Below are 27,801 nucleotides of genomic sequence, written 5' to 3'. Positions count from 1 at the left end.
TAACGAACAGATGTCACGAGATACGTAAGCTGGAGTGTAAGTTGTGCCAGGTTCACTGTTTGCTTTGGCCTATAATGTCTGGGTTCTTCCCCTTAGTTCTTTGTGGAGAGTCCTGCAGCTGCCTGAGCCGTTCCTTGCCATGGTGCACTCAAGTGTTAGTGCACCTGTAACCATGGAGCCAGAGTGCTAGGACTGTGTCTTGGGGGCAATAAACCTGGCCTGGTGCCTTTGGCATTGAACCATGCTTTATGAGTACCATCGAAGCCTGCAGAACTAACTCGCTGCCCTATCTACTAACAACACTGAAGCTTCAAGGACAGACTCATTGAGCAGCCAAAACAGTGCTACCGAGGCAACGACTTTCCAGCCGCCAACACTTAACCACACTGGGTAGTACTCTCGAGGTCTGCTGAATCAGCCATCTGCGTAGAGCTGGGAAAGCACACGGAAAGAACACGCACACACAAGCCAACTGACAACAGCCACCAAGTGGTCACCAGCAGCGGATCTGGAGACACCTGACAGGGAAAGGGGATCACAGGTGACAGCAGCATGTGAAGATAAAATACATCCAACTCAGGGCAGGGCAGGCAAAGCTTCCCTGGGAACAGCTTCCAGGCTCAGCTGAACAGCTGAATTCAGGATACGCCTGCCAGCACCCAGCCTGCAATCAGCATGGAAAGAGACAGTTGTGCAGGGAGTCGCAAAGCACAGCCCAGCATCAGGATGGCGCTGATTAAAGCTGTCATTGCATTTCCCTTCCCATCATGATAAACCGAAAAGGGCTGTTAAAAAATACTGCTAGGATCTCAAAGCCAAGAGAGAGCCAGACAGAGTAAGACGCAATTGTGCCAATGCCAGGGGAGTGAGGTGTCACTCGCTCGGTGGAGATAATCACAGACCCATAGGGTTCGAAGGGACCGCAAGGATTATCTCATCTAGACTGCCAAGCTGCAGGATTTGTTCTGTCTAAACCCATCCAAGGCAGACGGCTATCCAGCCTCCTTTTGACAACCTCCAGTGAAGGAGCTTCCATGACCTCCCATGGCATCTGTTCTACCGGCCTACTGTGCTTACAGTTAGGAAGGTTTTCCTGAGATTTAAACTAAATCTGCTGTGCTGTCGTTTGCACCCACTGCCACTTGTCCCGCCCACTGTGGCAAGAGAGAACAATTTTTTAATCCAGGGGAGGAATTAATTCCGTTCACTTACCCGCCCAGCCGCTCCCGTTCCTCCTGCAACAGTTGATGGAGACATTTCCAACCCTTGGCCGGCACTCCCTGCTCTGCTTTACCTGCCTCTGATTAGCTGAGTCAAAGGAAATGCAGAGGAGGAGGAACTGCTTTGAGAACCAGTTGGCTTAGCCCCCGAAAGCAAGAGAGCGTGTGCACGGTTTAAGTGCACACTGTCTTTTGTTGCTAACCCTCAGCAACCAGTTTTCAATATGGATGTAGAACTTTGCCACTGAAGGATTCATACCCTGGCCATCAGAAACAGCCCCCATGCAACAGAAGCTCAGTCACCATTCTCACTGAGGACGGTCACCAAGGCCGTGCATGCATTAAAAGATCACATACAATGAGTCTGTGGCAGAACCAGAAATGTTACCAGGCTACCCAGGAGACCTGACTCCCAGAGCCACACCTTACCTCACACCATCTTCCTTCATTATAAGTTCACTGCAAGACAAGCATAACGGGAAAGTTAGCAGTGACGGACCAACCCTTCCACACACAGACACTCACACAAAGGGCCCGATTCTGCCACCCTTACTCATGCTGAGTAGTACTCACTTGTGTTGTCCCATGGATTTCAATAGACCCTCTTGCAGTTCTACTGAACATAAGTATTGCTGAGGGTTACCATACGTCCTCTTTTTCCCGGACATGTCCGGCTTTTCGGCAGTCAAACCCCCGTCCGGGGGGAATTGCCAAAAAAGCCGAACATGTCCGGGAAAATGGCGGCTCTGCTCCTCCCCTGACTCTTTGGCTCCGTTTAAGAGCCGAGCTGCCCGAGCACTATGGACTTCAGGCAGCCCCCTTGCCTCCGGACCCCAGCCACCGGCCGGGCACTTCCCCTCCCGGGCTCTGAAGAGTCGGGGAGGAGCAGAGTCGCCGCAGCTGGAGGCTCTGCTCCTCTTCGGCTCTGTTTAAGAGCCGGGCTGCCCGAGTGCTACCGGCTTCGGGCAGCCCCCGTGCCTCCGGACCCTGTGCCGCCGGAGCCCGGGAGGGGAAGTGCCCGGCTGGGGGCGCAGGGTCCTGAGGCATAGGGGCTGCCCAAAGCCCGAGCGCTACCGGCTTCACGGTTTGCCGGGCAGCCTCCAGACCCTGCGCCCCCGGCTGGGCGCTTCCCCTCCCGGACTCCAGCTGCGCTGGGGAAGTGCCGGCTGGGGGCACAGGGTCTGGGGGCTGCCCGGCAAACCCTGAAGCCAGTAGTGCTGGGGCAGCCCTTTCCCGGTGGCTGGGAGTGGGGGGGAGAGGGGGCGGAGTTAGTGTGGGGAAGGGGCGGAGTTGGGGCGGGGCTAGGGGTGGGGGAATGGGCGGGGCCAGAGCCCGTGGAGGGTCCTCTTTTTTTAATTATTAGATATGGTAACCCTAGTATTGCTGGCAGACTCAGGCAAGTCTACAGTAATCACAAAGGGAAGGGAGAAGTTCCGGACAAGCCCATCTTCACCAGGAGAAACTCACTCAAGTTAACTTCAGTGTCAGAGCTACTCTTCAAGGAAGCTATCTCTGTTGCTTTTCCATTTAGTGAGCTGTTGGAGGCATTTAGTGCTCCTGTAGTGTTTCCAGTTTACAAGAAATTGGAAGAGACCTTTACAATGCAGCTGAGGCCTCAACAGAAGAGGGAACATTGGGTGAGACATGTCTAAAAAGGCAATTAATGAGCTCCCATAACTCAATTAGGTATCTGTTAGACCAATTCTAAATGAAAAGGCAATGCATCCTCAGTCACCTATGCTCTAGGCAAGTCCTAGTAAGTGCTCTGGCATCATATCCAATTGCAGTCCTGCCTGAGAGTACATCACTTCATTCTCGGATATAGCTGAGATATGACAGAGACAGCAAATACACTGGTACTTTGCTAGACTCTGATACAATGTTATTGCTAGTTTAGAGACATACCAAAAAATCCAAGATCAAGTAAAAGCTATATAATCATACAGCCTGAAAATATGCCAATAATATACATAATGGGTTAACCTAGGGGATTAGATTGATCAGTAACAGGGTCGGCTCCAGGGTTTTGGCCGCCCCAAATGGCCAAAAAAAAAAAAAAACGCGATCGCAATCTGCAGCGACAATTCAGCGGGAGGTCCTTCGCTCCAAGTGGGAGTGAGGGACCGTCCGCCGAATTGCCGCCAAATAGCTGGACATGCCGCCCCTCTCCGGAGTGGCCGCCCCAAGCACCTGCTTGGCAAGCTGGTGCCTGGAGCTGGCCCTGATCAGTAAACATCAATTTCACTATACGCACACAAGCCAATGAAAAGAATATTTCCACTGATGAGAATCAAAATTTAAAAAAAGAGGCAAAGTAAGAAAAATGCTGCTTGAGACCGTATGAGAGTTCGATTGAAGGCTAAAATTCTGACATATGACGACGACAGTTGGGTTTGAACTGTTATAAAGCTTTAACTTTTTGAATCTCAGCATCTACTGTCATTAAATAATTACTGTCTGACCCCTCTATTGTCTGACACTCCATAAATCCCCACAACTGAGAGAATTTAAAATCAATACAAATTAAAAAAAAAAAAAAAGGCTTAAAAGCCATAATTTTGCACAACTGTGACCATTTTAAAATAAAAATAAATGCTTAAAAATAAAAATCAGTATTATCTGTCAAGATCATAAATAAAAATTGAATTCTGAAAAGCCTAATCACAGGCCAGATACTCATCTGGCGTAAACCAGCATCGCTCCATGCCAATTTCCATCACCTGAGGGTTTGTATATTACCCACCCACAAGCGAAGTGTCTAAAGTTAGCCATGTAAATCCACATTTAGCCATCTGTTCAGTAATCGGAGCACCCACAGACCACCCCTGTCAGATGGGGTGCGGAAGGATTGGGAACATATGCAGCTAGAAATTACAATCATTTCTCACTGTTCTTGCTGTGATTTTTGACAGTTTCAATCACCAGACATGAGAGCAGGGAGCAGAGAAACGTCAGCGACCATCTTGAACTCTCAAAACAACAGATTTTCTGCATAGGAGACTGAACGCTACAGGTGTAAGCGAAAGCCATTTCCATGCAATAGGTTTCTGTATTTCAGCCACCTCCCCCCTGGCTTTCCTGAGACAAGCCACAGACCAATTCAACAGCCTGTCCTTAAACGCAGCCTGTCCCTTTCATACTAGCCCAACCTAGTAGTTCTGTCTGACCGCGCTCTTTTAGCCAAACCGCGCCTAGCAGTGTGTTTTGGGGACGAGAATCAAATGGTTTGGTTGTTTAATCTCTCAACAGCAGGAAGAAACAAGAACGGACGCTGCAGGCTCCAAGGCAGTAACTAGGAGTGACACGGGGAAATGGAGCAAAGCAGAATTTTACACTCAGCATAAGTCAGATTGCCCGAGAGCGAGAGGCATCAGGCAGGGGAGGGGGACTCCTGCGGGAACCAGGAGACGCCACCGTCACAGAGTAGATTCCAACAGCCAAAGCGGAACCTGTGCAATCCAAACACAACCAGAGCGCAAGTGTGATCAAAGAGCTAATTAAAGATAATTAGCTAATTTGTAGGCGGGATGGGGGCAATTATAGGGAATTAATTACGTGAAACAAATGCATGGCTGAACATTCTGTATCCCAGGGACTATTTACTTTTCAAAACATTCAAAGCAGTTGAATTTCACACCCGATCCCAACTCCCACCAGGACCCCGTGCTCCAGTGATGCGCAGTCCTCATTCAGAGCCACAGCGCTCACTCCTGCTTAGCTCACCCTGCGGGCCAAGCGCACTTTTCACGCCAACGTTCACCAGTTATTCAAGGCCTGCAGCACTGGCTTTGGTACCAGGAACGGTGCACCACCCTCGCAGCAGGTGCATTCGACACCAGCAGACTTGGAAACCAATGCAATTCATTTCCTTCAGCAGATCGGGCCAGTCCCGGTGACAGAAGCGGATGGCCAGTTAGTGCCCTGGGGAAAGCGTTAGTGAAGGAGCTGGGAGCGTAACGGGAAGCCTGGAGGGGTTACGTATGTGGGTGACCAGCAAGGTCATCTGAGAGTCTGTCTTCAAGTGGAGAAGGCCATGTTCTAGCTCCTATTGTGTGGGAAGGAGGGCTGGTGTCTCTGAAAGTACAACTCCTCGCCAGTATCATGCAATGAAAGGAAGAGTGCTCAGGCCACACTAGGAGAGGAGGACCGTGCGATCCGTGAAACAGTCAGGTGAGGTCCTGCTACAGTTCAAGCTTCAATACCGAAATGGACCAGGAAGTGTTTAATGACACTAAGAGGAGCTCACAGCTTTACTCGTACACCCAGGAATAAAGACTCCGCTAATGCACACATGGTTCCTGCTCCCCACACATCTGTTGTATTGAGTCAGTCTGTAGCACTGTTTTATCTCCCTAACCTTTTGATTGGTACTTGCTAGCTATTTAAAAAAGAAAAAAAATCAATAAGCAGGGAAGGACTGAACCCAATAGGAAAGCACTATTAGCACACGTCTGCACAGGAATCCTTTGCCAGGAACAGTTTACACATAAGAGACTGGGGATGGACGGTGCAGAACAAATGTAAAAGTTCCTGACTACTCCCGACACTCATTACAGCCTCGTTTGGCTACAAAGAGCCAGCCCAGACCAAGCCACAGTCTGGGGGAGATATGCAGCAGCCCGAGCAATACTAATACTAATCTCTCGGGCATAGCCCATCCAAGAAAATAGCTCTTAGGCATGTAGACACACAGCCGAGAGAGAGGACAACAGGGCAGATGTGACAGGAGATTTAACCCTAGGGAGTGAGAAAGGATTTAGGGTGCATTGTCACTAGGAACAAAGGTGTTTTCTTACTGCATGTGCACTAAGGCACGGTAACAAGAGGTGAAACCCTAGTGGTGAACACCAAGCAGCGTGTGGTTTTCCACACATAGTAGCAGGTCGAGGTTGTTGTCAGTTGGCTTGTGTGTGTGTTCTTTTCATGTGTTGTCCCAGCAGGTAGCTGGCTCAGCAGACTGTGATAGTACTGCCCAGTGTTAAGTGATGAAGGATGGAATATTGTTGCCGCAGTAACGCTGTTTAGGCTGCCCAGTGCCTCTGTCCTTTGAGCTTCTATTTTATCATGATTATCAGCAGATAAGGCAGCCTCGAGGCTACTCAAAGATAGACCACAGGTGCAGTTCGGTGGCAAAGTTTACCAGTCTCTAAAATGAGGATAATACCTACATCACCAGGCAGCGAGAAGGGGAGTGAGGATTACCGTTTGCAGAATGCTTTGAGACCCTCAGACAAAAGGGCCGTGTACTCAGTTTCATTATGTGATTTCCTGGGGTCTGAACTGAGCACATGGGAGAACATGTATTGCCTAACCAATATATCACCATCCAAGGATTTAGGGGACGTGATTTAGGGTCCAAGTAAAAAGTTCGCACATGCATCCTGAGTAAAGATGACCGGAAGGCTTAGTCATGCTCTGAGGACCTTTCACAGCCAGTTTTCACTGAGAAGTGACCCCAACTGGCAGGAGAGATGAATCACTATGTTTAGTTATTGGTGCAACATTTTCACAGATTATTTTCACTTCTGTATGTTATTGCATGCATTAAATAAACACGTGATGTTTATATCTGTACAAAGGGCTACGTGCCAGTGGCCACGTTTATAGCAAATGGTACATAGAGAAGTAAACTGCATTATTCTGTTGTAATTTTTTACCCTCCTACAAAGTCTCGATGAACTGGTTTCCAAATCAGGAAAGCGATGATAATCTACATGCCCAATTTTCAGAACACCTGCTAATAAAATCACCACCTTCCTCGCTGTTGTTTTCAAAGACTCAGATTTTAAGACCAGAAAAGACCATCATGACCCTTTATTTAGTCAGTCGTCCTAGCATTTCACCCAGTGATTCCTGCATGACGCCTATAACTTCTGGCTGAATTGGAGTGCAGCTTTTTGAAGACTTCAAGCAATGGAGGATCCATCACATTCCTGGGAAAATTTCCAGTGCCTTTGAAATAGGGCATGGAAAGCCCACCCTGAAGAGCACCCAGTGCAAAGGAAGAGCTGGGCCCAAGCCCCAGAACCAGACGCCACCTGCCATAACATACAAATTCCCAGGCAGAGTGCCTCTGGGATCTGAACTGAAGACTTCTGGCACTGTGGTGAGAGGCATGGCATGAAGCCATCCGGCCTGGACCCCGGTCTGGCTCTCAAAACACCCTGAAGTTCAGCCAGTTGCTTGCTGGGGGTCAGGAAAGAATTTTTTTCTCAATCCACAATGGGCCAGACTTGTTCTCAGGTTTTTTCCCGCCTTCCTCTGAAGTATCAGGGATTGGCCACAGCTGGAGATGGGGCACCAGATGGGGAGGACCCACAGGGGCCGACTTTCCAATGTGCGGGGGTGGGGTGTGTGCGCTTGACCCCCGGCTCTGCCCCAAGTCCTGCCCCCAATCCACCCCTTCCTCCAAGGCCCCACCCCTGCCCTGTTCCGTCCCCTCCCCGAGCCCGCCGCATTCTCCTTCCTCCCCCTTCGCCCCCCAGAGCCTCCGGCACACCGCAAAACAGTTGATTGTGGCGGGCGGAAGGCACGGAGATGGAGGGGGACGAGTTGATCAGTGGGGCCCACTGGTGGGTGGGAGGCGCTGGGAAGGAGAGGGGGAGCTGATAAGGGGGCTGCCAATGGGTGCTCAAGCCCCGGAGCACCCACGGAGTCGGCGCCTATGAGAGGACAAGCGCTCCAAAGTGGCACAGACAATCCTGTCTTAGATGCCTGGCTGGTGAGCCTTGCTCACATGCTCACGGTCAATCTGATCACCAGATCTGGGGTCAGGAAGGAATTTTTCCCCAGCTCAGCTTGTAAGGGACCATGGGGGGTTTCCACCTTCTTCTGCAGCATGGGGCATGCATCACCTGCTGGGATCACCTGGGCATGTCTCCCCTAATCAGTTCTCTGCCATTGGGGACTGGGGGCTCACAACAGTTCAGTCTTCTGAGGACTGAAATGCTTTGGTCTAACTGAACCTACTGGGCTCAACACAGGAGTAACAGGGTGGAATTTAATAGCCTGTGACATACAGGAGGCCAGACTAGATGATCTAATGGTCCCATCTGGCATTAAACGCTATGAAACCATGAAAGTTTGCAAGATTTTTGGATCTGGGGTTTGATGCAGACCCATCACTAGTCCAAACCTTTCTCCAGCCAACTGAAGTACCAGGTTGCATTGGGGGGTCTTATGTGCCATAAATGCCAATGCTTCTGTATTAGGCTTCTTAAAGGAAAAGTGCATGATTTGTTCTAGGGCCAGAGACTGAATATAAGACACACGAAGGGCCAGATTATTTCCTGTCCCCTAGCAGGGACCAATAAAGATGTTCAATGTTAGGCCTAGCAGATAGTATTGGCCCCCATTGGACCAATACTTCATTGCACAGACATCTGTGCTATTGGTGAACTGCAGGCAGGTATGGATGTGGGCCTGGTCTACCCGTGGGGGGAGGGGGGGCGGAGAGAATCGATCTAAGATATGCAACTTCAGCTATGAGAATAGCCTAGCTGAAGTCGATGTATCTTAGATCATTTTAGAATTACTCACTTCGCATCCTCGCAACGCGGGATCGACGGCTGCCGCTCCCCCGTTGACTTTGCTTCCGCCTCTCGCCGAGCTGGAGTTCAGCAGTCGACAGGAGAGCGATCGGGGATCGATTTATCACGTCTACACTACACGCAATAAATTGATCTCCGATAGATCGATCGCTACCCGCCGATCCGGCGGGTAGTGTAGATATACCCTAGTAGGAGAACAAGAGGGTGGGGCTAGAAAGTAGGAGTAGCTAGAGGTAAGGCAAGTTTTCAAACAGGGCAACAACGAGGTTTTTAAAGTTTGTTTAGATTTATTTTTAAAATCCTGATTTTGTACCTGTTCTAATTAAGCCCCAGCGACCACCATCTGTTATCAGGCTACTTGGAATCCCTGAGACCTCCCTATAAGTGTATCCGGATGGAGCAGAGCGCACTGTGTTAGCCACGAGTGTCGCAAAGTCTTTATAGGAATGCCCATAACAGTCTCTCTGATGGGCCATTCACAGAGTGAAAATCTCCCAGCACACAGGCCAGCCTATGCAGGTAAAAGAAAATACAGACTGAATGATCATGAAAAACATCCCGAGTGTGAGATCTAGCAGGCTACATCGTAGTATCCTAAGAGAAGTGGTGGCAACATTTAAAGTTAGATGGGCAGAGAACTGGAGAAACACACCATGCTGGAGTGCTGTGGCTAACCCTGCACCGCAGGGTGAAGGACACAGATGAGGCTACTGGAATGGAGATCCGGTCTCTCCGGTCTCTCCAATAACTCCTGCACAGGGTGCGGGCACTGCAGAATAATTGGATCTCCCAAAGGTGTTCACTCCTGCTGCCAGTTGCAAAAGCGCCTGGGCAGGTGAGAGGAGCCAAGGTCCCATTTACCCTTCCTGACAAATTCATCCCAGGACAGGCAGGCCAAGCTGTTCAAGTGCGACTTGTTATTTACCATGTCCCAAATCAGACACCCAGTTACCAAGACTCCCCAAATCGCTGGTCACCTTTTAAAGTCAAAGTCTACAAGCACCACTGTCAATAACCACAGCTCCTTTATAACAAAACCAAGTAGTTCTAAAAATAAAAAGCCATCGGAGCTTACCTCACACGAATCTTGAGCATTTCCCGAGTCTGCCATGCGTTCAATTGCTGAGCTCAGTTTCCCAGGTCCTAAACTAGCTCTGCAGAATGGCCAGGTGGCAGTTCCTGTTTGATTAATTAGTCTGTTGTTATGTTTCAGAGATTGGAATGTACCCATTTATTTCTTTGTGAAATAATTGGACCTTGTTATTAAGACCCCATTTGGATTTTGTTGCTATTCTCCCTCTGCTATATATCCTACCAGGGATATATTTTTATATATTCCCATTGCACATGCGTGGGATTGTTAAATTTAGTTATTTAGTAAGGATGGACACCTATCCTTTGCTTGCGCCCCAAGCAAACCACGATTCTTTGTTTCCCATTCACCCCATTCGAGATACTATCTGGTGGTGTAGCCGTGCCGGTCCCGGGATATTAGCGAGACAAGGTGGGGCAGGGAATCGTGTGGCTCGAAAGCGTCTCTCTCACCAACAGAAGTTGGTCCAATAGCAGATGTTATCTCCCCCACCTTAGTTCTCTGAGTGTTACAGGCGAGGTGATGCTGTAGTGCGGGAGCCAGTGTGGGACCCCAATTCCCTGCCCTGACCTTGGGCCAGATTTTCAAAGGCATTTAGGCGCCTCGGGTGATTTTCAACAGTGCCTATCTGCCTCTTTAGGGGCCTTAGAAGATCTGGCTCTTACATCTCTCTCTCTGCCTCGTTCTGTATCAAGTGGGGAGCTAACACTTCCCTGCTCACGGGGGCGTGATGAGGAGGGAAATGGCCTGGGAGGCACTCCCATCTATTGGCCAGACCAACCCTGCTCTCCGAGGCAGGGTATTCAGGCTGTTTCTCATTCCAGCTCTGCCAGCGTTTACATTCCTGCTATTGACTGTGGAGGGACTCTACCCTGAGTAAAGCAAGCGGGTTTGGAGGATCAGAGCCATTATTAGGACTCCAGCCAGGGAACATTAAGCAATGAGTGGGAGACACGTGGAATGCGATTTTCAGGGTGCTGAGCACCCTGCCGCTCCAAATGAAGTCAGTGGGAAATGCGGGTGCTCAGCACCTCACAAAGGGGCCTTCAGCTGGGCTCCCCAAATCAGAGGCCACTTTTAAAAGTGTGGCTGATTAGTCCTTGCCAGGCGTAAACTCTTTGGGGGTAGGGTCATGGGCTAACAGACCCAGCCCAAGGGTCAGACTCAAGGATTACATTAGAGAACGACTAACTTAGCCCTTGGATTGGGGAGGCTCTACAGAGCATATACAGAGACCTGGCCACCTGATGAAAAGCAGATCAAGGGGATCCCTACTATTAAGCCGCCCCTCCCCCACTACCTGGGGTTTTGTAACTGCCTGGATTTCCTAAAGCTCCAAGCCGGGGTCTGGCCTTCACAATCACCATCCCATCTCCCCTCTGCCCTGCAGTACTCCTAGACAGACATGTGGTTTCTCCTACCTGCGACTTTCACCACCTGCCCTCAAACGCCACTAATCCCGAGGGCTGTCTTCTTAATCGCCACACACCTCCAGCCAAGCAGGTGTTTACTCAGGGACTCCAGTTACCGCGTCTCTCCACCTGCCCCTGGAGACTCCCTTGTGTTTATCACCGTTGCCTTGTTGCCCTGTTTACGGGCTGGCCTGTATGGCTTTGGGAGTCATCCACTGGGGATATTTCACAGCACAGAGATACACACACAGCGATTTGAACAGGCCTGTGTTTGGATTGGCCGCAGCAGCTTGTTTATAACAGACGGGCGGACACGACCCTCCCGTTCTGGATCTGTGGACCGAGGATGACAAACTCCCCCAAAGAAGGAACAGCTGGTGTTTAACCCTCACAATCCTGGCATTCTCCAGACAGTAACGCAACGGAATACTCAGGATGGCAGCAAGAGAGATGGTTACCGAGCTGGGTTTAAGCCCCGACAGAAAAGCCTTTAGACTTAACACTGGATGCCTCAGGGATCAGAGAGAGAGACTCCGGGTCTGCTTCACTCCGTGGGATGGCAGGAGATAGCTAGGTGGGAGCCTGACCTGCAAGCAAGTTGGGAGGCAGGGACTGAGCTGAACTTGCCTCAGTTCAGAGGGAGAGGGCTGGTGGCAAAAGAACCAGAGACCCAGCCAGCTCCAAGGAAGAATGTTCCCATCCTGAGTTCACAGCCCTTCTCCCTGATGCTATGTGAGGGTAACAAGGATGATCACTGGGTGGAACCCCGGAGATTTCTGTGGGGAGGGAATCAGCGACACTCTAAGGTTGGGCTTTCAAAGGTAACGTCTTCTGGAGAAGCATCGAGACATTTATCCCAGAGTACTTTATATGGGCAAGCGGCAGTTTTAATAAATGCAAACTTACCCTTTAAAGAGAACAAGTCAACTAAAAAAAAAAAAAAAAAAAAAGATATTTCTACTGTCCCACCTCATGTCAGGCACATATAATTAAACTGATCTGGCAAGAACAGACATCTCCTCCACTCCTCCCAACCTTGTACAGTTTTGAGTCAAGAGTACATGATGCTGCTTACAGGGGTCAGGAAGTCAAAACATGCTTCACATGTCAAAAGCAGGGGAGCTTCCCCAAAATAGTGAGAGAGAGTATTCCCTTACACAACTCCACTTCGGTGGTGGTGCAGGCGTCAGCTAACACAATTGCACAACCACAGACATGGTGCATTTCAACCCTTCTTGTGGTTTGGCCCCCATGCAAGCAGCAAAGGGATCCAGTACGAGGGAGACCAGATGTCCCGATGTTATAGGGACAGTCCCGATATTTGGGGCTTTGTCTTATATAGGCATCTATTACCTCCCACCCCCATCCCAATTTTTCACACTTGCTGTCTGGTTACCCTATCCAGTACAGACTCGGTCTGTCTAGTTAAGCACAGCGGCCGTGTGTAAAAGTAGGTCAGGTTTCTGTTAGCTGTCACCGGGAAACAAAAACATTCACACCATTAAAATCCACCGACTAGAAAGGAAAAGGGTTTGTCAAGAGCAGGTTTCAGAGCCACAGTCCAAAAACCTCACAAGCCTGTAAACTTGAATTCAGCCTAAATCCCTATTGGCCAAGCAGATCAATGGCCCAACAATGCATTTGAGCTTCCCTCTTTGGATAACAACAGTTTTGCTTTATTTTTGTTTTGTGTTGCTTTAAAAGACTCACTGACACCTCAGGAAAAAGTCAGGGAAGAGCCCTGGTTTTCTTGTCTGGGAGTGTCGAGCGCACTGCATCATCCTGCACTGTGTACTCAGAAAAAAGAACAGGAGTACTTGTGGCACCTTAGAGACTAACAAATTTATTAGAGCATAAGCTTTCGTGGACTACAGCCCACTTCTTCGGATGCATACAGAGTGGAATATATATTGAGGAGCTATATATACACACATACAGAGAGCATGAACAGGTGGGAGTTGTCTTACCAACTCTGAGAGGCCAATTAAGTAAGAGAAAAAAAAAAAACTTTTGAAGTGATAATCAAGATAGCCCAGTACAGACAGTTTGATAAGAAGTGTGAGAATACTTACAAGGGGAGATAGATTACAACAGAAAAACTTCAAAAACAATCTCCCCTTGTAAGTATTCTCACACTTCTTATCAAACTGTCTGTACTGGGCTATCTTGATTATCACTTCAAAAGTTTTTTTTTTTTCCTCTTACTTAATTGGCCTCTCAGAGTTGGTAAGACAACTCTCACCTGTTTATGCTCTCTGTATGTGTGTATATATATATCTCCCCAATATTTATTCCACTCTGTATGCATCTGAAGAAGTGGGCTGTAGTCCACGAAAGCTTATGCTCTAATAAATTTGTTAGTCTCTAAGGTGCCACAAGTACTCCTGTTCTTTTTGCGGATACAGACTAACACGGCTGCTACTCTGAAACCTGTGTACTCAGAGCTTTTTGTCTTCATTAATACAAAGACAACATTAATAAAGCCCTATTTGCAGGAGAAATAAAGTCCTTGGTTAAGGGCTCACCTAGTCCTGTAGCCTCGTTGCCACCTGAAATCAGTCCTCTCCTCTGGCACCTTACTTGTTCCACTACAAACTGGAACTGACCTGATGTTTGCCATTGAGTCTTCCCCTCCCTCCACACAAGAGCCATGCGAATTAAGGGGTCTCTTTGCTCTCCTCTAGAGTGGCAGAGACTGGCTAGCAGCAAGATGGACCAGTGGCCTGCTCTCCTGGCCCCTGTGAACACCCTGATCTATACAGGAAAGCTCTAGCTACGTTGGGTTGTTTTACACCCAGAAGGTGACCCTTCCAAACCGCGATGGAAGTTGCTAGGGAAGGTCCGTTTTGCAGTGCTGCAGTGGGGTCTACATTAGCGGCTCCCTCCCACCCTGTAAAGCTGTAGGGGTTCCCCACCCCCAGCCCCTGTAGCTATATCTGCATCATTCCAGAGGCGGAAGTTTCCCTAGTGCAGGCTGCAGCTGCATCTGGCTTAGGTGCAGTTTGAGTTACTGGAGACGTACTTTTACGTTCCTGACGCCTCCGAGCTGTTTGCGGCATTGAAGGGAGCCACATCAGTAACACTCCTTTGCCATTCCAGGGAGACTTCCATCTGGGGATCTTAACGCGATTTACGTTCATTTATTCATTAACACCCCTGCGAAGCAGGAAAAGGCTGCTCCACTCATTTCTGCTGTGCAGCAGTTCCCGTGACTTACTCATGATCACATAGCAGGGAAAGAGCAGAACCCAGTGGCAGTACGCTGCTCTAACCATTAGATCACACTACTGCCGCTGTTGGCATCCAAGGTTGGGGAGCAGAAGGGATTTCCGAGGGATGGAACGCTCCTTGTCTTTGGTTCCATCGATTGGCAGAGCAGCATGAGCGATAGCTTGGGATTGTTCCTTTCGGCACCACTGTGTGGATTCCCTTGGGCATACCGTGTGCTGGGCTGACATTACAACAGCGAACACTCTAGCCTAGAAGAGGCCAGTGATTTGAGGGAGTGGGAGGGAGAACGGCAGCCTCGGTTACAGCATCTCACTTTCAACACTTGATTTGGCACTGCTATATTACAAAAAAACGGGTATGCGTCTATTGTACAGAGCCTAACACCATGGGGTCCTAGTCCCTGGGTGGGGCCCCTAGACACTTGCCAACCTATAGCACAGAGATAGGGCCCTGACACCGCACATGGGTCAGAGCACGGATAAGGATGAGGCATGATATGGAGGCCTCACAGGGACAGGTCTCTGCCCAGTTTGAAAGCCAACAAGGCTAGTTTAAGAATCAGTCCTCCACTCCCAGAAGACTCAGTTCAACAAAGCTCTGAAGCATATGCTTAAATCTCATTGGCTTCAAAGGGACGCAGACACATGCATAAACTCCGATGTGAGCGTAAGTGGGAAGGACTTTGGTGACTCAGAGCCAAGGCAGGTGGACTGTGATTGGCGCTGCTCAGACCACCGGCTGGTGTTAGCCCAAGCAGCAGGAAAGCCGGGAAGGAAATGCAATAACCGTTGTGTGTCGTGTTCGGGGGACACCATGGGACAAACCCAAGGGGGCAGCCTGTGCAAACTGGGCAGCTGGAGAGAGCACAGACCAACAGGGCTGGGTCAGAGATAAGAGTCCAAGGGCGCAGTATATTGTTGAACTGATTCTATTTCCAATACAAATCGGCACAGACTGCACACTGAGACGCAGAACTCTGGCCAGCTAGCCAGTACCATGTATAGCAGGTCATTTCCACCCCACCCTGTTGTCATTGCACCTTCTGTCTCACTTTAATTACTGCACACGGTGGAGCTCCCCGGTAGCGACCTTGGCAAACTCCCCGACAGCAAAGTGACGTGAACATCACGTCTGTGTCATTCCGTAGCAAAGCTGCACTTCCCCTCCGGGCATGTTTCGCTCAGCCGGAGAAGGATTCTACCTCACTCGTGGGTGCTCATTGCTGCATTCCGCCCACCCTCTGTTCTCACTGAGCAGAGAGGAGAAATCGCCACTACCCTAGAAAACAGGTTTTGCTACAGTCACCCACGCCCAGGCATCCCTGCCAGCGCCCCCTGCCGCTTGTTGCTTCTCTCCCGGTGATTGTACCTGGAGACCTTTTGCCAGACACAATCCTTTCTATTAAATAAAACCCTGCTTCCGGGGAAGCATTTGCATATGATTTCTGTTACTGAACAACAGAAATAAGGAAGCATTCCACCGTGATACTCGGTAATTCACTGGCCAGCAGTAGCAGCTAACATTTTGCTCGGCTATACACAGACACACGCAGTAATTACACCTTAATGACAGCACTAGATTCAGGTTTCAGTGGTAGCCGTGTTAGTCTGTATCAGGAAAAAAAAACGAGGAGTCCTTGTGGCACCTTAGAGACTAACAGGATTTGTGGTTTAAGTTTCCCAGCAAGTCACTAATCTGACCTGAAATTGCATAGAACACTCATGTATGCATCCTCAAGGGGCCACGTGACAGCTCTGTGATCCTGTTATTCAGAAACGGACCATGCAGCCTGCACAGAGTCGGACTACCTCCCACACAGAGCGAAACATGTAACATTACTTTCACGTGGAACGGGCCAGGGGGGGTCTCTCTGCATCCCTGCGGTCATATGTGAACGTAGCCGTCCCTGCTCCAACGGGTCAATGCATGGGCCGCTAAACAATACAGAACGGGATCAAATCCAGGTTAGATCAGCCTGGAGTTCGGAGGGAGGATTGAGGGCAGGGCTGGCTTTCACGCCTCACAGACCCAGAGCCCATGACTGTTTTTTTGCTGGTGATGGGCACCTTCCAAATGCTAATGGTAAATAGAAGACTGGTGTTTCCATGGGGTCACGGGTTCTGAAGAACCCTTATCAGAAAAGAAGAGGATGAAAAGTTACTGGGATGCTCTCTTTACAGGACATATGGGTCTTTGTTTCAGGTAACACAATTACTGGCTATTCCCCAGTGCAGGGGTTCTCAACCCAAGGGGTCCGTGAACAGGGGTCATGACCTCCTGGCCCTTCCCATAGTGCTAAGAGGGAGCAGGGTCCCTTATAGAACCGTTGTCCTAGCACTCAGTGCAATAGTTCTTGTGCTGCCAATAGTGACATCTGAACCACTCTGCCCTCCTTTCCTTTGGAGAAAAGTAAAAAAATAAAAGGAACAGCTGGGGGGCTGGGGGAGAAGGAGTCTACTTACATCCGTCCCCTCATTCCAAAGCCGAGCTGGCAGCACCTCCGCAGGGTGGGGCTTTACAATCCCACTCTTCCTTCCCCTATCAAAGGAAGACAAGAGACAGAAGGAGTACTTAGTGCAGTGGCATACAGGGAATTGTTACTCTTGGGGGAATTCTATGCCACTGCGTGTGCGCAGAATTCATGTCCCCTGCAGATTTCTTTGCTTCCCTGCAGAAAAATGACTTAGAGCAGATACATCATTTCAGGCACCCGGAGCAGCCGGCAGAGCGGTAAATCACTGTGGGGCTGGGGACACCCCAGCCAGTGGCTCCTATCCTGAGCAGGGATCAGCTGCTAGTTCTGGCTGAGCTGGAGGCAGGAGAGGACTGGATTTCCTCTTCCCCTGAAAGAAGTGGCTGGGGCTGTGTTGGACCGACCCAGAAACCTCCCCCAGCTGCAGGAAACACAGCATCCAACCCTGCTTCCTGCCCCCATCGCTCCTCACCTGTGGGAGGAGGGGTCACTGTACCAGGAGCTGCTCCCCCATCCATCTAATCCCCATGCATCCAGACCTCCCACACCCAGACACCCCCGCCAAGCCTCACCCCGTACCCCAACCCCACTGAACCTTAACCCCTGCATGTGGAGCCCCCCTGCACCCAGACCCCCTGCCTCCAGAGCCCTACCTCTTCACCCAGACTACCCCCACTGAGATCCCAGCACTCAAACCACCACCCTAAACCACCACCCTGAGCCCCCACATCCAGATCCCCATGCCACTGACCTCTAACTAGCTGCACCCAGACCCCCAGACCTCCCAGATGAGACCCCCCCCACACCCAGTCCCCTCCGCTGAGCCCCAACCACCTTCACCTGGAAGCCCCTGCAGGGTCTCATTGCCCCTGCACTTGGAACCCCCCCCCCCACCAGCCCCCGTGCATCCACACCCCCCCCCCCCTCCCCCCCCCCCCCCGAGCTGCCTGCACCCAGATTGCCCCACACAGAAACCTCTCGCCCCACACCTGGATCCCCCCACACTGAGCCCCTCCACACTTGGATCCTGCCTAGTTGAGCCTGCCTGCCCCACACCTGGTGCGCCTGGCACAGAGGAGCAAGGCCCCAGGGTGTTTCTGGGGCAGGCCCAGGTCTGTGCTGTCTCAGGGTCGGGTGCAGCCTCACTGCTGAGTCCGTGTCCCAGGGGTGGGTGGCGGAGGGGCTGTAGGGTGATCTCCCACTTTCATGCAGCCAGTGGCCTGTGCTCCCCACTGCCATGCTGGAGACTCTGCATTTATTTATTGACAAATAAAACTTGCAGAATTTTAAAATATTGCGCGCAGAATTTTTAATTTTTTGGCACAGAATGCCCTCAGGAGTAAATTTTGCATCATGTAATTGATTCTTGTATTCAGAGCCACTAGAACCCACTGTGCTGGGGCTGGGGAGTTATAGGACACAAATGTCCCCATGTATCTCACCACACACCGGCTGAGCTGTGAATTCAACCTCTGAACAGATAATTCCCCCTCCATCTCTTCCATTGCTCCTGCTACCGTGATCTAGTATTGTGCAACTAGGGGCCATCCCATCAGAGCCCGCACGCAGTGCTTGTTATTTCACCCTGGACGATGTTACCGATCCCAACTCTTGAGCAGAAACAGAAGCTGCTACCTGAGATTAGCAGGGGGGGGGCATCTGGTGCCTGAAACTCAAAGCCATTTGTGCTGCTGGTGAGATGCAGCATCCCCACCTGTAAGCAGCAAGCTTCAAGACTCATTGACTGATTTTGAAAATGCCCAGCCCAGGGTGGCTTAGCCTAATCTTCTCAAGAGGATGTTTATGTATATTAATCTGTCACAGCAATAACCACAGGCCCTGCTGTGCCTCCTGGCTGCTTAGATTCCAACCAGGGCGGGTGCTCTGCCATACCTAGTTCATCAAAGGGGCACGGCACACTTAACAGCCCCAAGAAAAAACAAATAGAGCTGAATTGCCTGGATTCTTCTGATAAGTTTCGGGTCTTGGCCCGTGGGGTTCCCTCTCGCTGACACAGACCTCTGCTGCTCTGGGATGTTTAAGAGAGGATATAAAAGAACCAGATCCTAGGCATAAAACTTTACACACACGCACCCCTCCTTTTCCTGCACCCACAGGCTGCTCTTGTGGAGAGCCGCAGGCACAGTCCTGGTGCAGCATCTGCTGCGTCTCTGGTAATGTGTTAGCATCTCAGTGCATGGAGCATCAGGGATGCTGTGGGGATCCTGATGCTAAGATCACCCCCAGCGCAATCAGTTAATAGCCAGGGCACTAGAGAGGATGGGGACCTCTCCGGACTGCTGGCCTCAGCTGATTGACCAGGAACCTTGCGGTCCATAAGCATCCATTGTGAGTCCTGGCAAAGGTACGGCAGGATCTATTTGGACTGGAACTTAGCCTGCTAAGGGAAACAACGGAAGCCCTGTCGCTCTGGAGATTACAAACCAGAGAGGGAGAAAGCATCTTTCAGTAGGCCAAGGCTCCCCCTAACTACCATCCACAGTCATCTTCTCTCACCTTCCTCATCTCTGATGGGTTTGCTATAACTACCTCATAAGCCATTCCAGCTTTAGCTGACCTCCAGGAGGGGTTCCTAACTCCTATTGCTCTGCGTCCTCCTCCTGGAGTCTGATGGGACATGCAACATTGCTTCTCACTTTTAGGTTTTAGTGAGAATTGCAACCCCACTTACATGCTATTGCATGCTGTTCTTTTCAGCAATGGAAGGCAGTAACCCCTAGTAGTTAGAGCAAGACTCCTGCGCCCAGCTGGCCACTGAATTACTTTGGACCAGTCTTTTAACCGCTCTCTGCCTCTGGTTCCCCATCTGTAAAACGGATCCAACAAACATCATCATCATCATCATGTACTGTGACAGACCCAGACTAGTGGGGTACAGGAGTCTGGTAGAGGGCAAATATACTGGTCACTGGATGAGTAGTTTTCTGTTCCCTGAGTGACCAGAGAAGGGGCTGCACTAGAGTAATCAGGAACCTGCTAGAACCAGTTAAGGCAGGCAGGCTAATTAGGACACCTGGAGCCAATTAAGAAGAAGCTGCTAGAATCAATTAAGGTAGGCTAATCAGGGCACCTGGGTTTTAAAAGGAGCTCACTTCAGTTTGTGGTGGGAGTGTGAGGAGCTGGGAGCAAGAGGCGCAAGGAGCTGAGAGGGAAAGGGAGAGCTGCTGGAGGACTGAGGAGCACAAGTGTTATCAGACACCAGGAGGAAGGTCCTGTGGTAAGAATAAGGAAGGTGTTTGGAGGAGGCCATGGGGAAGTAGGCCAGGGAGTTGTAGCTGTCATGCAGCTGTTACAGGAGGCACTATAGACAGCTGCAGTCCACAGGGCCCTAGGCTGGAACCCGGAGTAGAGGGCGGGCCCGGGTTCTTCCCAGACCTCCCAGTTGACCTGGACTGTGGGTTCTTCCAGAGGGGAAGGTCTCTGGGCTGTTCCCCAACCCACATGGTGAATCTCTGAGGCAAGAAAATCCGCCAATAAGCGCAGGACCTACCAAGATAGAGGAGGAACTTCGTCACAGTACCTACTTCACAGTGTGTGGCATGACTCAATGAGTCTGAGGCACGCAACGCTCGTCAGATGCTAATCTAGAGGTCACGTTCATCACAGAGCTGTTACTGCAAGAGCCAGTTTAGAAACATAGGTAAGAGTCAAAGAAGGACCAGCAAGGGTCTCCTCTGCAGGGAGGGCCCAGCATGAAACGAGGTCAGCTTCTCACAGCGGTATCCGGGCTTTCCAGAAGAGAAGCGGTGGGATGCAGTCAGTTTGTTGCCCACCATCATCCTCATTCTCCTTGGGAGTGGAGCTCTGGATGACTAATTCTACATCTCCACTGAGAGTTGTTCTTTCCCTGGCTCACTCCTCCCCATCAAACCTCATCTCCCTGCTCCGAATCGGGTGCCACTTCAGTGTCTCCCCTCCCCGTATTTTTAAATAGATCATCTATGTTTACTACACCGCCCCGCTTGGAGAGACAAGTATGTGAATCCTGAGCCACCTGACACATCCTCCCAATCCAACAACCTGTTTGTGAGCCAACCATTTATCCACCCTACCAGGCAGCGCTCCTCGGATCACTCAGCAAGCTTCCCCCGTTCTACACTCCAGTACCTTTGCGACAGTCATGATTAGAATTAGATGTGTTGCATGGCCATCAGCTGCCCATTCAGTTAGTAGGTCAAAGAGAGCATGATCTAGTTAACCAGGCCCCCTGCCCATGCTAGCCATTACCGCACAGCTTAGCTCTTCTCCAGTTGCTCTCCCATAGCAGGTTTTCACCAGGCAGAGAAGCTTATTTAGTGCTGCTGGAATGTTTCAGAGTGACATCACTGGAGTTTAATTGTCCTGTGAATGGACAGAGAGCAATGAAAGCCAGAGAGCTGAAGCAGTGCCAGCTTCCACACCCCTTCCCCCCCCCCCCCCGAAAGCCCTGCTCTAACATGTTTCAATCCAGCCTGGGAGGGACCCCTTCTGGAGGAGTTCCGAACACACAACTCATTCCTTTTGGTCTTTCTGCCAAGACTGGAGTGAAGGGAGGCAAAGGAGAAGGACGTGGACCTGTGCCACTAGAAGAAAGAACCCCATTAGTTTCACGTGAACACCAAACAGTCTATAACAAGTGGGTGACCAGATCACCAGTACGCCCTTAAGGGAAACATGCAGCCATCCAGTTCTCAATGGCAAACAACTCAGGAGTGCAACATGCATGTGAAAGGTACATATTGATAGAGCACGGTTTGCAAGGATTCCAGGCAAAATACAACGTGAGCAAAGCAACCTGAGCCGGCCTCTTTCCCTACTCCTCAGAGTACAGCAGAAGTTCCCCCTAGCAAATCTCCGCTTCACTCGGACAAATATGAACGCCTTAGAACACCAGAGGAAGCAGATAGCAGGGGTTCCATCAGAGCAGCCCAGGGCAGGTTTGGCTCAAGTCTCCACTGCAGCGGTGCAGGATGGGAGATGTTACCTAATAGCACAGAACAGGTACGAGACACCTCCTGTGTTGTATATAGTCAGTGTACTGTAACCACGCAGAGGGAACAGACTCTGAACTTCATTCCAACTGGGCTCTGCTTTTTACTCACTCGGCAGGATTCCAATCCTCAAGCCCAGAGGCTGCTCCATAAACTCTGATCACACATCGCTCCCAGAGGCAGCCACTAGCCACCTCCAGCTCCGGCGTGCGTGTTACCTGAGTGACAGGCTACAAGATGTATGTTCCCCAGACCAGCACCTGATGCCGTAGCGTGTGTGGAATGCAATGAGGACCCCGTCTGGGCACACACAAAGAACAAATAGAAGCCTGCACACATCACATGGGAAAATGCAGAACATGACCTCATCCCTATAGCACTGGGATTTGCTAACATTAGAGAGGCAGTGGGGTAAATGACAAGAGAATCCAAAGCATGGAGGGCGAGGATGATGAGGATGGACGTGGAGGAGGTTGAATAAGCACTTATCACATTTTTCATCCTTAGGTCTCAAAGCGAAGGTAGCATTATCCCCATTTTACAGAGAGGGAAACCAAGACAGAGAAACGTGCAGCAGCATGGCTAAGGTGACAGCAAATCACTAGCAGAGCCAGGAATAGAACCCAAGCCCTCCTCAGCCTGAAGCGCCATCCGAGAACCCGCGTATCGCGGCTGCATGCTGGCAATCAGCTGACCGGATCCATCGCAGAAGTGGCTGCATTTCATTGGTCAGTGGCGAGAGTCAGCAGGCAAGGACACATCATCATGGCTTTATCAGCAGGAATCAGAGATGCATATTACTCACACAACAGTTATGCAAATATTGTCAAGGAAGGGTCAATAAAACCTTTTATTGCACACACAATTATCCTAGGGAAAATTTCAACACATTATTCTTCAGCTGTTCCTCTGAGTCTCCTGGGATCTGTAGTTCCAGCCTTTGGTTTTACATATCTGCCAAGATGGAAGCACAGCACCCCTCCTTGCCACGTCTTAGAGTCCCTGCATGCAGTACAGGCTCAGAAGGAAAAAGTACCACTTAGCACGTACCAACCGGCTCTTCCAAGAAGGCTAGACATGTTTCTTCGAGGTTCCCTCTGCAGCACTGACCAAGCTGGACTCTGCTTACCTTGGGAGGAGCTGATAAAACAAGAGCCCAAGGGGAGCTAACGTTTGCATTCAAACCCAACTTTTTCTCACACGTCATTACGCAGTGTCTTATGACTGTCACGCAATGAAAGATCCCATTGTAACACCCAGGCGCGCCGAGTTACAGCTGCTCTGGGAACCTCATATGACTTCCGTGAAGCTCCAATCTCAACCTCAGCGTGGCATTAATAAATACAGCCCATGAATACGTTCCCAGCACTTGCACACACATGTGAGATCCGCAATGAGGACTTCTTGGACTGGGCTGCAGCGAAAACAGTCCCCAAACAGGTTGCACATCTGGAATACTGAAGTAACAAGATTCCATTATACAACAGCTGGTCAACGCCATCAACATTAAGGTCTCAGTCCTGCTAGTGGCCCCATTAGCAAGGATACACCACAGTGTAGCTGATGGCTAACAGCTCCTCTTGAGCACATTCTGCTCTCTTACTCCAGAACTATTTTATGAAGAGGCTATGCATCCAAGGGCCAAACTAGCTCCCATTACGTTTTGGAGAGCGAGTTAACTCTGTCTCTTCCGCCGCAGGCTGCAGCAGCCTGTCCGCACTCCCAGTTTCTGCTTGCAATGCTTGTCTCAGAGGAGTGGAAATCTTTCAGAGGGCCGGGGGATGGAGGGTAACAACCAGCTGTTGAGGTCATGGGCCATCACTGAGAATGGGCAAGTCCCACAGAGAAGACATGTTTTGCAGTATCCCATGGTTACGTACTGTCTAATGGTCAAAGCAGAGCACTGGAGACAGAACTCCCGGGTTCTAGTCCTGGCTCTACATTGACTCACTTTGTGCCCGTGGGCCGCCCGCTGAGGGAAACTGAGGCACTCTAGCCCCCCAAGTGTTGCTCTCCTTAATGTTAATGCTGCTCCAGTTACTAACCCTCTGCAAGTGCCCAGCCTCAGTGGGAATTGGGGTCAGGGTACAGGTGCTGCTGCTGCAAGCAGAATGTGGCCTGGCATATTTATTGGCGAGACTGATGCAGCGAGACGAGTGAAGAAAATAAATCGGCTTAGCATAATGGATTTACAGTCTGAAATCCAGATCAGCCCTAATCAATGCCCCCATCTCTACCCAGCACCAGCCCTGCTCGCTTGGCAAGCAGAAAGGGGCAGCTCCCTTAGAACCACCACTCATCTGTTCTGCTCCAGCAGAGGTCACCAGTGCGCGCGCGCTCTCTCTCGCTCTCTCTCTCACACACACACACACACCCATGGGAGTGCAGACTGCACTGTCTCGGGAATGCTCTAAAGCATGAATTAAAGTTGCTGTGAAGAGAGAAATCTCCTACTTGTGCATTTCCAGTTCAGGCATTGCAAGTGCAAAACTGGAGTCCTCTCTGTCTCTAGAGGAGGTTGCAATGTTAAGAAATGAAGGAAGCTCTCTGAAGAGATTTTTAACTCATTCCATCACACTTTACTGTAGCTTCTAAACCAGTGGCTCTCAACCTTTCCAGATGACTGTACCCCTTCCAGGAGTCTGAGTTGTCTCGCGTACGCCCAAGTTTCACCTCACTTAAAAACTGCTTGCCTACAAAATCAGACTTAAAAATACAAAAGTGTCACAGCACAGCACACTGTTACTGAAAAATCAGACTCTCTCATTTTTGCCATATAATTATAAAATAAATCGTCTGGAATATAAATATTGTACATACATTTCAGTGTATAGTATATAGAGCAGTACAAACAAGTCATTGTCTGTATGACATTTTAGTTTGTACTGATTTCACTAGTGCTTTTTACGTAGCCTGTTGTAAAACTAGGCAAATCTCTAGATGAATTGATGTACCCCAGGAAGACCTGTGTGCATACACCTAGTTGCGAACCACTGTTCTAAAGCCTTTACATTCATGCATTTCTAGAGGAGAAGTGAAAAAGGAAATGCAAAAACATGCATTAGCAAGAAAAATACGTAGGCATTCTCCAGAGAATGCAACACAAACATAAAGGCAGGTTAACGTTGGCACGCTTTACTCTGCATTAATTCTGATTAATTTCAGATCATCACTTGACTAAAACAGATTTGCCTTTTCAAGGGAAAAAGCCCTTCTGTTTGCTGTGGGCTGCGGAAGCGGTTCTTAGAACTAAATTACAAGGCCAGTATTTTTAGACAGAAATAAGTAGAAATTCCAGACTGCACCTGACATATAGGTTGTGTTAATGCTACTGAAACATCTGTGGTGTCAGGAGAGACTTGTTTAGGGAGCGTCCCCTTAAAAAACAGGCTAAAGTAACACATGGTGCCCAGCACCCCATGGGCAGACACAGAGTCTCTTGCATTGAAGCTCACAGAGGCCCTGCCTAGAGGGCTGGCTGACCTTTGCCTTGCTCCAAAGCACACACATTATACATACAGCAGATAGGCTGGGAGTCTCCAACCTCCATGGGGTAACCACCTGTGATAAATGAAGGATGTGGGATAGCTCCCTTTTATGGGCACCCAGACAGCTAGCTATAAAATCCCTGTTAGAAGCTGTTCTATACTTGCTTTACCGGTAAAGGGTTAAAAAGTCCAGAGATAAAAGCGAGGGAGTGGGCACCTGACCAAAAGAGCCAATGGGAGGGCTAGAACTTTTTAAAATTGGGGGAAAACTTCCCCTTTGTCTGCCTGTCTGTTGTTCTCCTGGAGAGCAGGGACAGGGCTGGAGCTATGCTGTAAAAGCTTGGGTCAGGTATGAAAATCATCAGATCCTACCTAGAAACTACTCATTTGAAACCCCAGATATGTAAGTAGATCAGGAAATGTCTAGGAAGACACAATTAGGTTTCTCTCTTTTATTTCTTTATGGCTTGTGGACTCTTCTGTGCTAACCCCAGGCGCTTTTGTTTTGTTTGTAACCTTTAAGCTGGACCTCAAGAAGCTATCTTGATGCTTAATCCTTGTAATTATTTTTTTTTTTTTAAAACCTAGCAAAAGGCCTAAGTTCCAGATGTATTTTCTTTCTTTTTGTTTTTAATAACATTTACCTTTTTTAAGAACAGAATTACATTTTTGTGTCCCTAAGAGGTTTGTGCACATGTTGTTTAATTAGCTGGTGGCAACAGCTGATTTCTTTTGTTTTCTTTCTCAGCTCTTCCCCCCCGGGGGGGGGTGAAAGGGCTTCAGGGAACCCCACAGGAAGGAATTCCCAAGTGTGCATTCCAGGGGTCTCAAAGGGGTTTTTGCACTTGGGTCGTGGCAGCATCTACCCATCCAAGGTCAGAGAAAAGCTGTAACCTTGGAAATTGAATACAAGCCTGGAGTAGTCAGTATTAATTTTTAGAATCCTTGTGGGCCCCCACCTTCTGCACTCAAAGTGCCAGAGGGGAATCAGCCTTGACATGGTGGCAGAGGTGGGATCATTTTGAATCAGAAGCACAGACCTCAGGATTTTAAAAGGACACATTTTTCCTTTTGGCAGCCTGCAAAGCCAGGAAGGGTTGTTTTTTTTTCCTCTCTTTCTTTCTTTTCTTTTCTGCCTGAGGGGGAACAGGCATGCAAAAGGTTCAGTCTGCCAAGCCAGGGAGTCCAACAAGCAGTTTATTTTTTTTCTAGCTTTGTGGCAACGAAATAGCTAGGATAGAGTAGGGCAGCCCTGTGCATGAGGTTGCGGTTGGGCACCGAAACCCTAGAGCAACCAGTCTTCCCAAAGCAGCACGCCATGGAAAAGACAGACCCAGATCAAGCCCAGACATCCAGCTCCATGACAGAAATGCAGAGAGGGAATGGGCTACAGGAGATTTCCCAGGAGGGAAGGGTCAGCCCTCTCCAATCCAGGATCCAGATGCCAAGATGGAGGGATGCCCTTAACCCAGGCCAAGTTCTAACTGCGGAAGAAAGGAATTTCTTCCTAGAGATGAAGCGCTGGGAGGCGGAAGCAGAGGCGAAATGCTTGGAGATGAAGCGCTGGGAGGCGGAAGCCGAGGAGAGGAGAGAGGGGAAGCGCTTGGAGGTGGAAAAGGCTAAGCTGGATCAATCAGGTAGCCCTAACAGTCCCTCTCCAGGTACCGCTCCCCATTTCAAGAAATTCCCCACATACAAGGTAGGCGATGATACAGAGGCCTTCTTAGAAAATTTTGAAAGAGCCTTCCTTGGGTACAACCTCCCTCCAAACCAGTATACAGTGGAGCTGAGGCCACAACTCAGTGGACCCCTAGCAGAGGTGGCAGTTGAAATGTCTAAAGAACACATGAACAAGTATGAACTTTTTAAACAAAAGGCCAAAATTAGGATGGGGCTAACCCGCGAGCGTGCCCGTCAGCGGTTCAGAGCCCTAAGGTGGAAACCAGACGTGGCATTTTCCCGACACGCCTACCACATTGTAAAAAATTGGGATGCCTGGATATCAGGAGCAAATGTTAAGGCTCTGGAAGATCTGTCTCTCCTTGTACAAATGGAGCAGTTCTTAGAGGGTGTTCCTGAGGGAATAGAAAGGTACATCCTAGATGGGAAGCCCAAAACTGTGATCGAGGCAGAGAAGAAGAAAGCTAGTAGCAGTTGGTGCGAATACCAAAAGGGGCAACCAAATACTCAACGCTTTCAGTACAGCAGCTGCATTCTAACCAGATATACTCAGCACTCCTCTAACAGCAGCATGACGGGTGCGTTCTGCCCCAGAGCAAGTGCTTTGTACCAGGCAGCCAAGGGCTAAGTCCGGGATATTGTTACATGACCTCACAGTCTGTT

At 49.7% G+C, this 27,801-nt stretch overlaps 1 protein-coding gene across 5 annotated transcripts in view; it reads right to left on the bottom strand.

Annotated features, from left to right (window-relative positions):
• ST3GAL4 (ST3 beta-galactoside alpha-2,3-sialyltransferase 4) overlaps positions 1-27,801 on the bottom strand; it is a 154,999-nt gene that overhangs the window by 53,438 nt on the left and 73,760 nt on the right. For 3 of the 5 annotated variants that reach the window (XM_034754767.1, XM_034754769.1, XM_034754771.1), the window contains exon 2: positions 16,969-17,044. The exons of 1 other annotated variant lie outside the window; for it this stretch is intronic. In XM_034754767.1, coding sequence (XP_034610658.1) covers positions 16,969-17,044 — 76 coding nt within the window. Of the gene's footprint in view, positions 1-9,845; positions 9,950-16,968; positions 17,045-27,801 lie in introns of all 5 variants that reach the window. One more of the 5 variants, XM_034754770.1, reaches the window with a different exon arrangement.

Source organism: Trachemys scripta, chromosome 21 (genome assembly GCF_013100865.1).
Source record: "Trachemys scripta elegans isolate TJP31775 chromosome 21, CAS_Tse_1.0, whole genome shotgun sequence".
NCBI lineage: Eukaryota > Metazoa > Chordata > Testudines > Emydidae > Trachemys > Trachemys scripta.
This window is presented reverse-complemented; position numbering and strand designations above follow the sequence as displayed.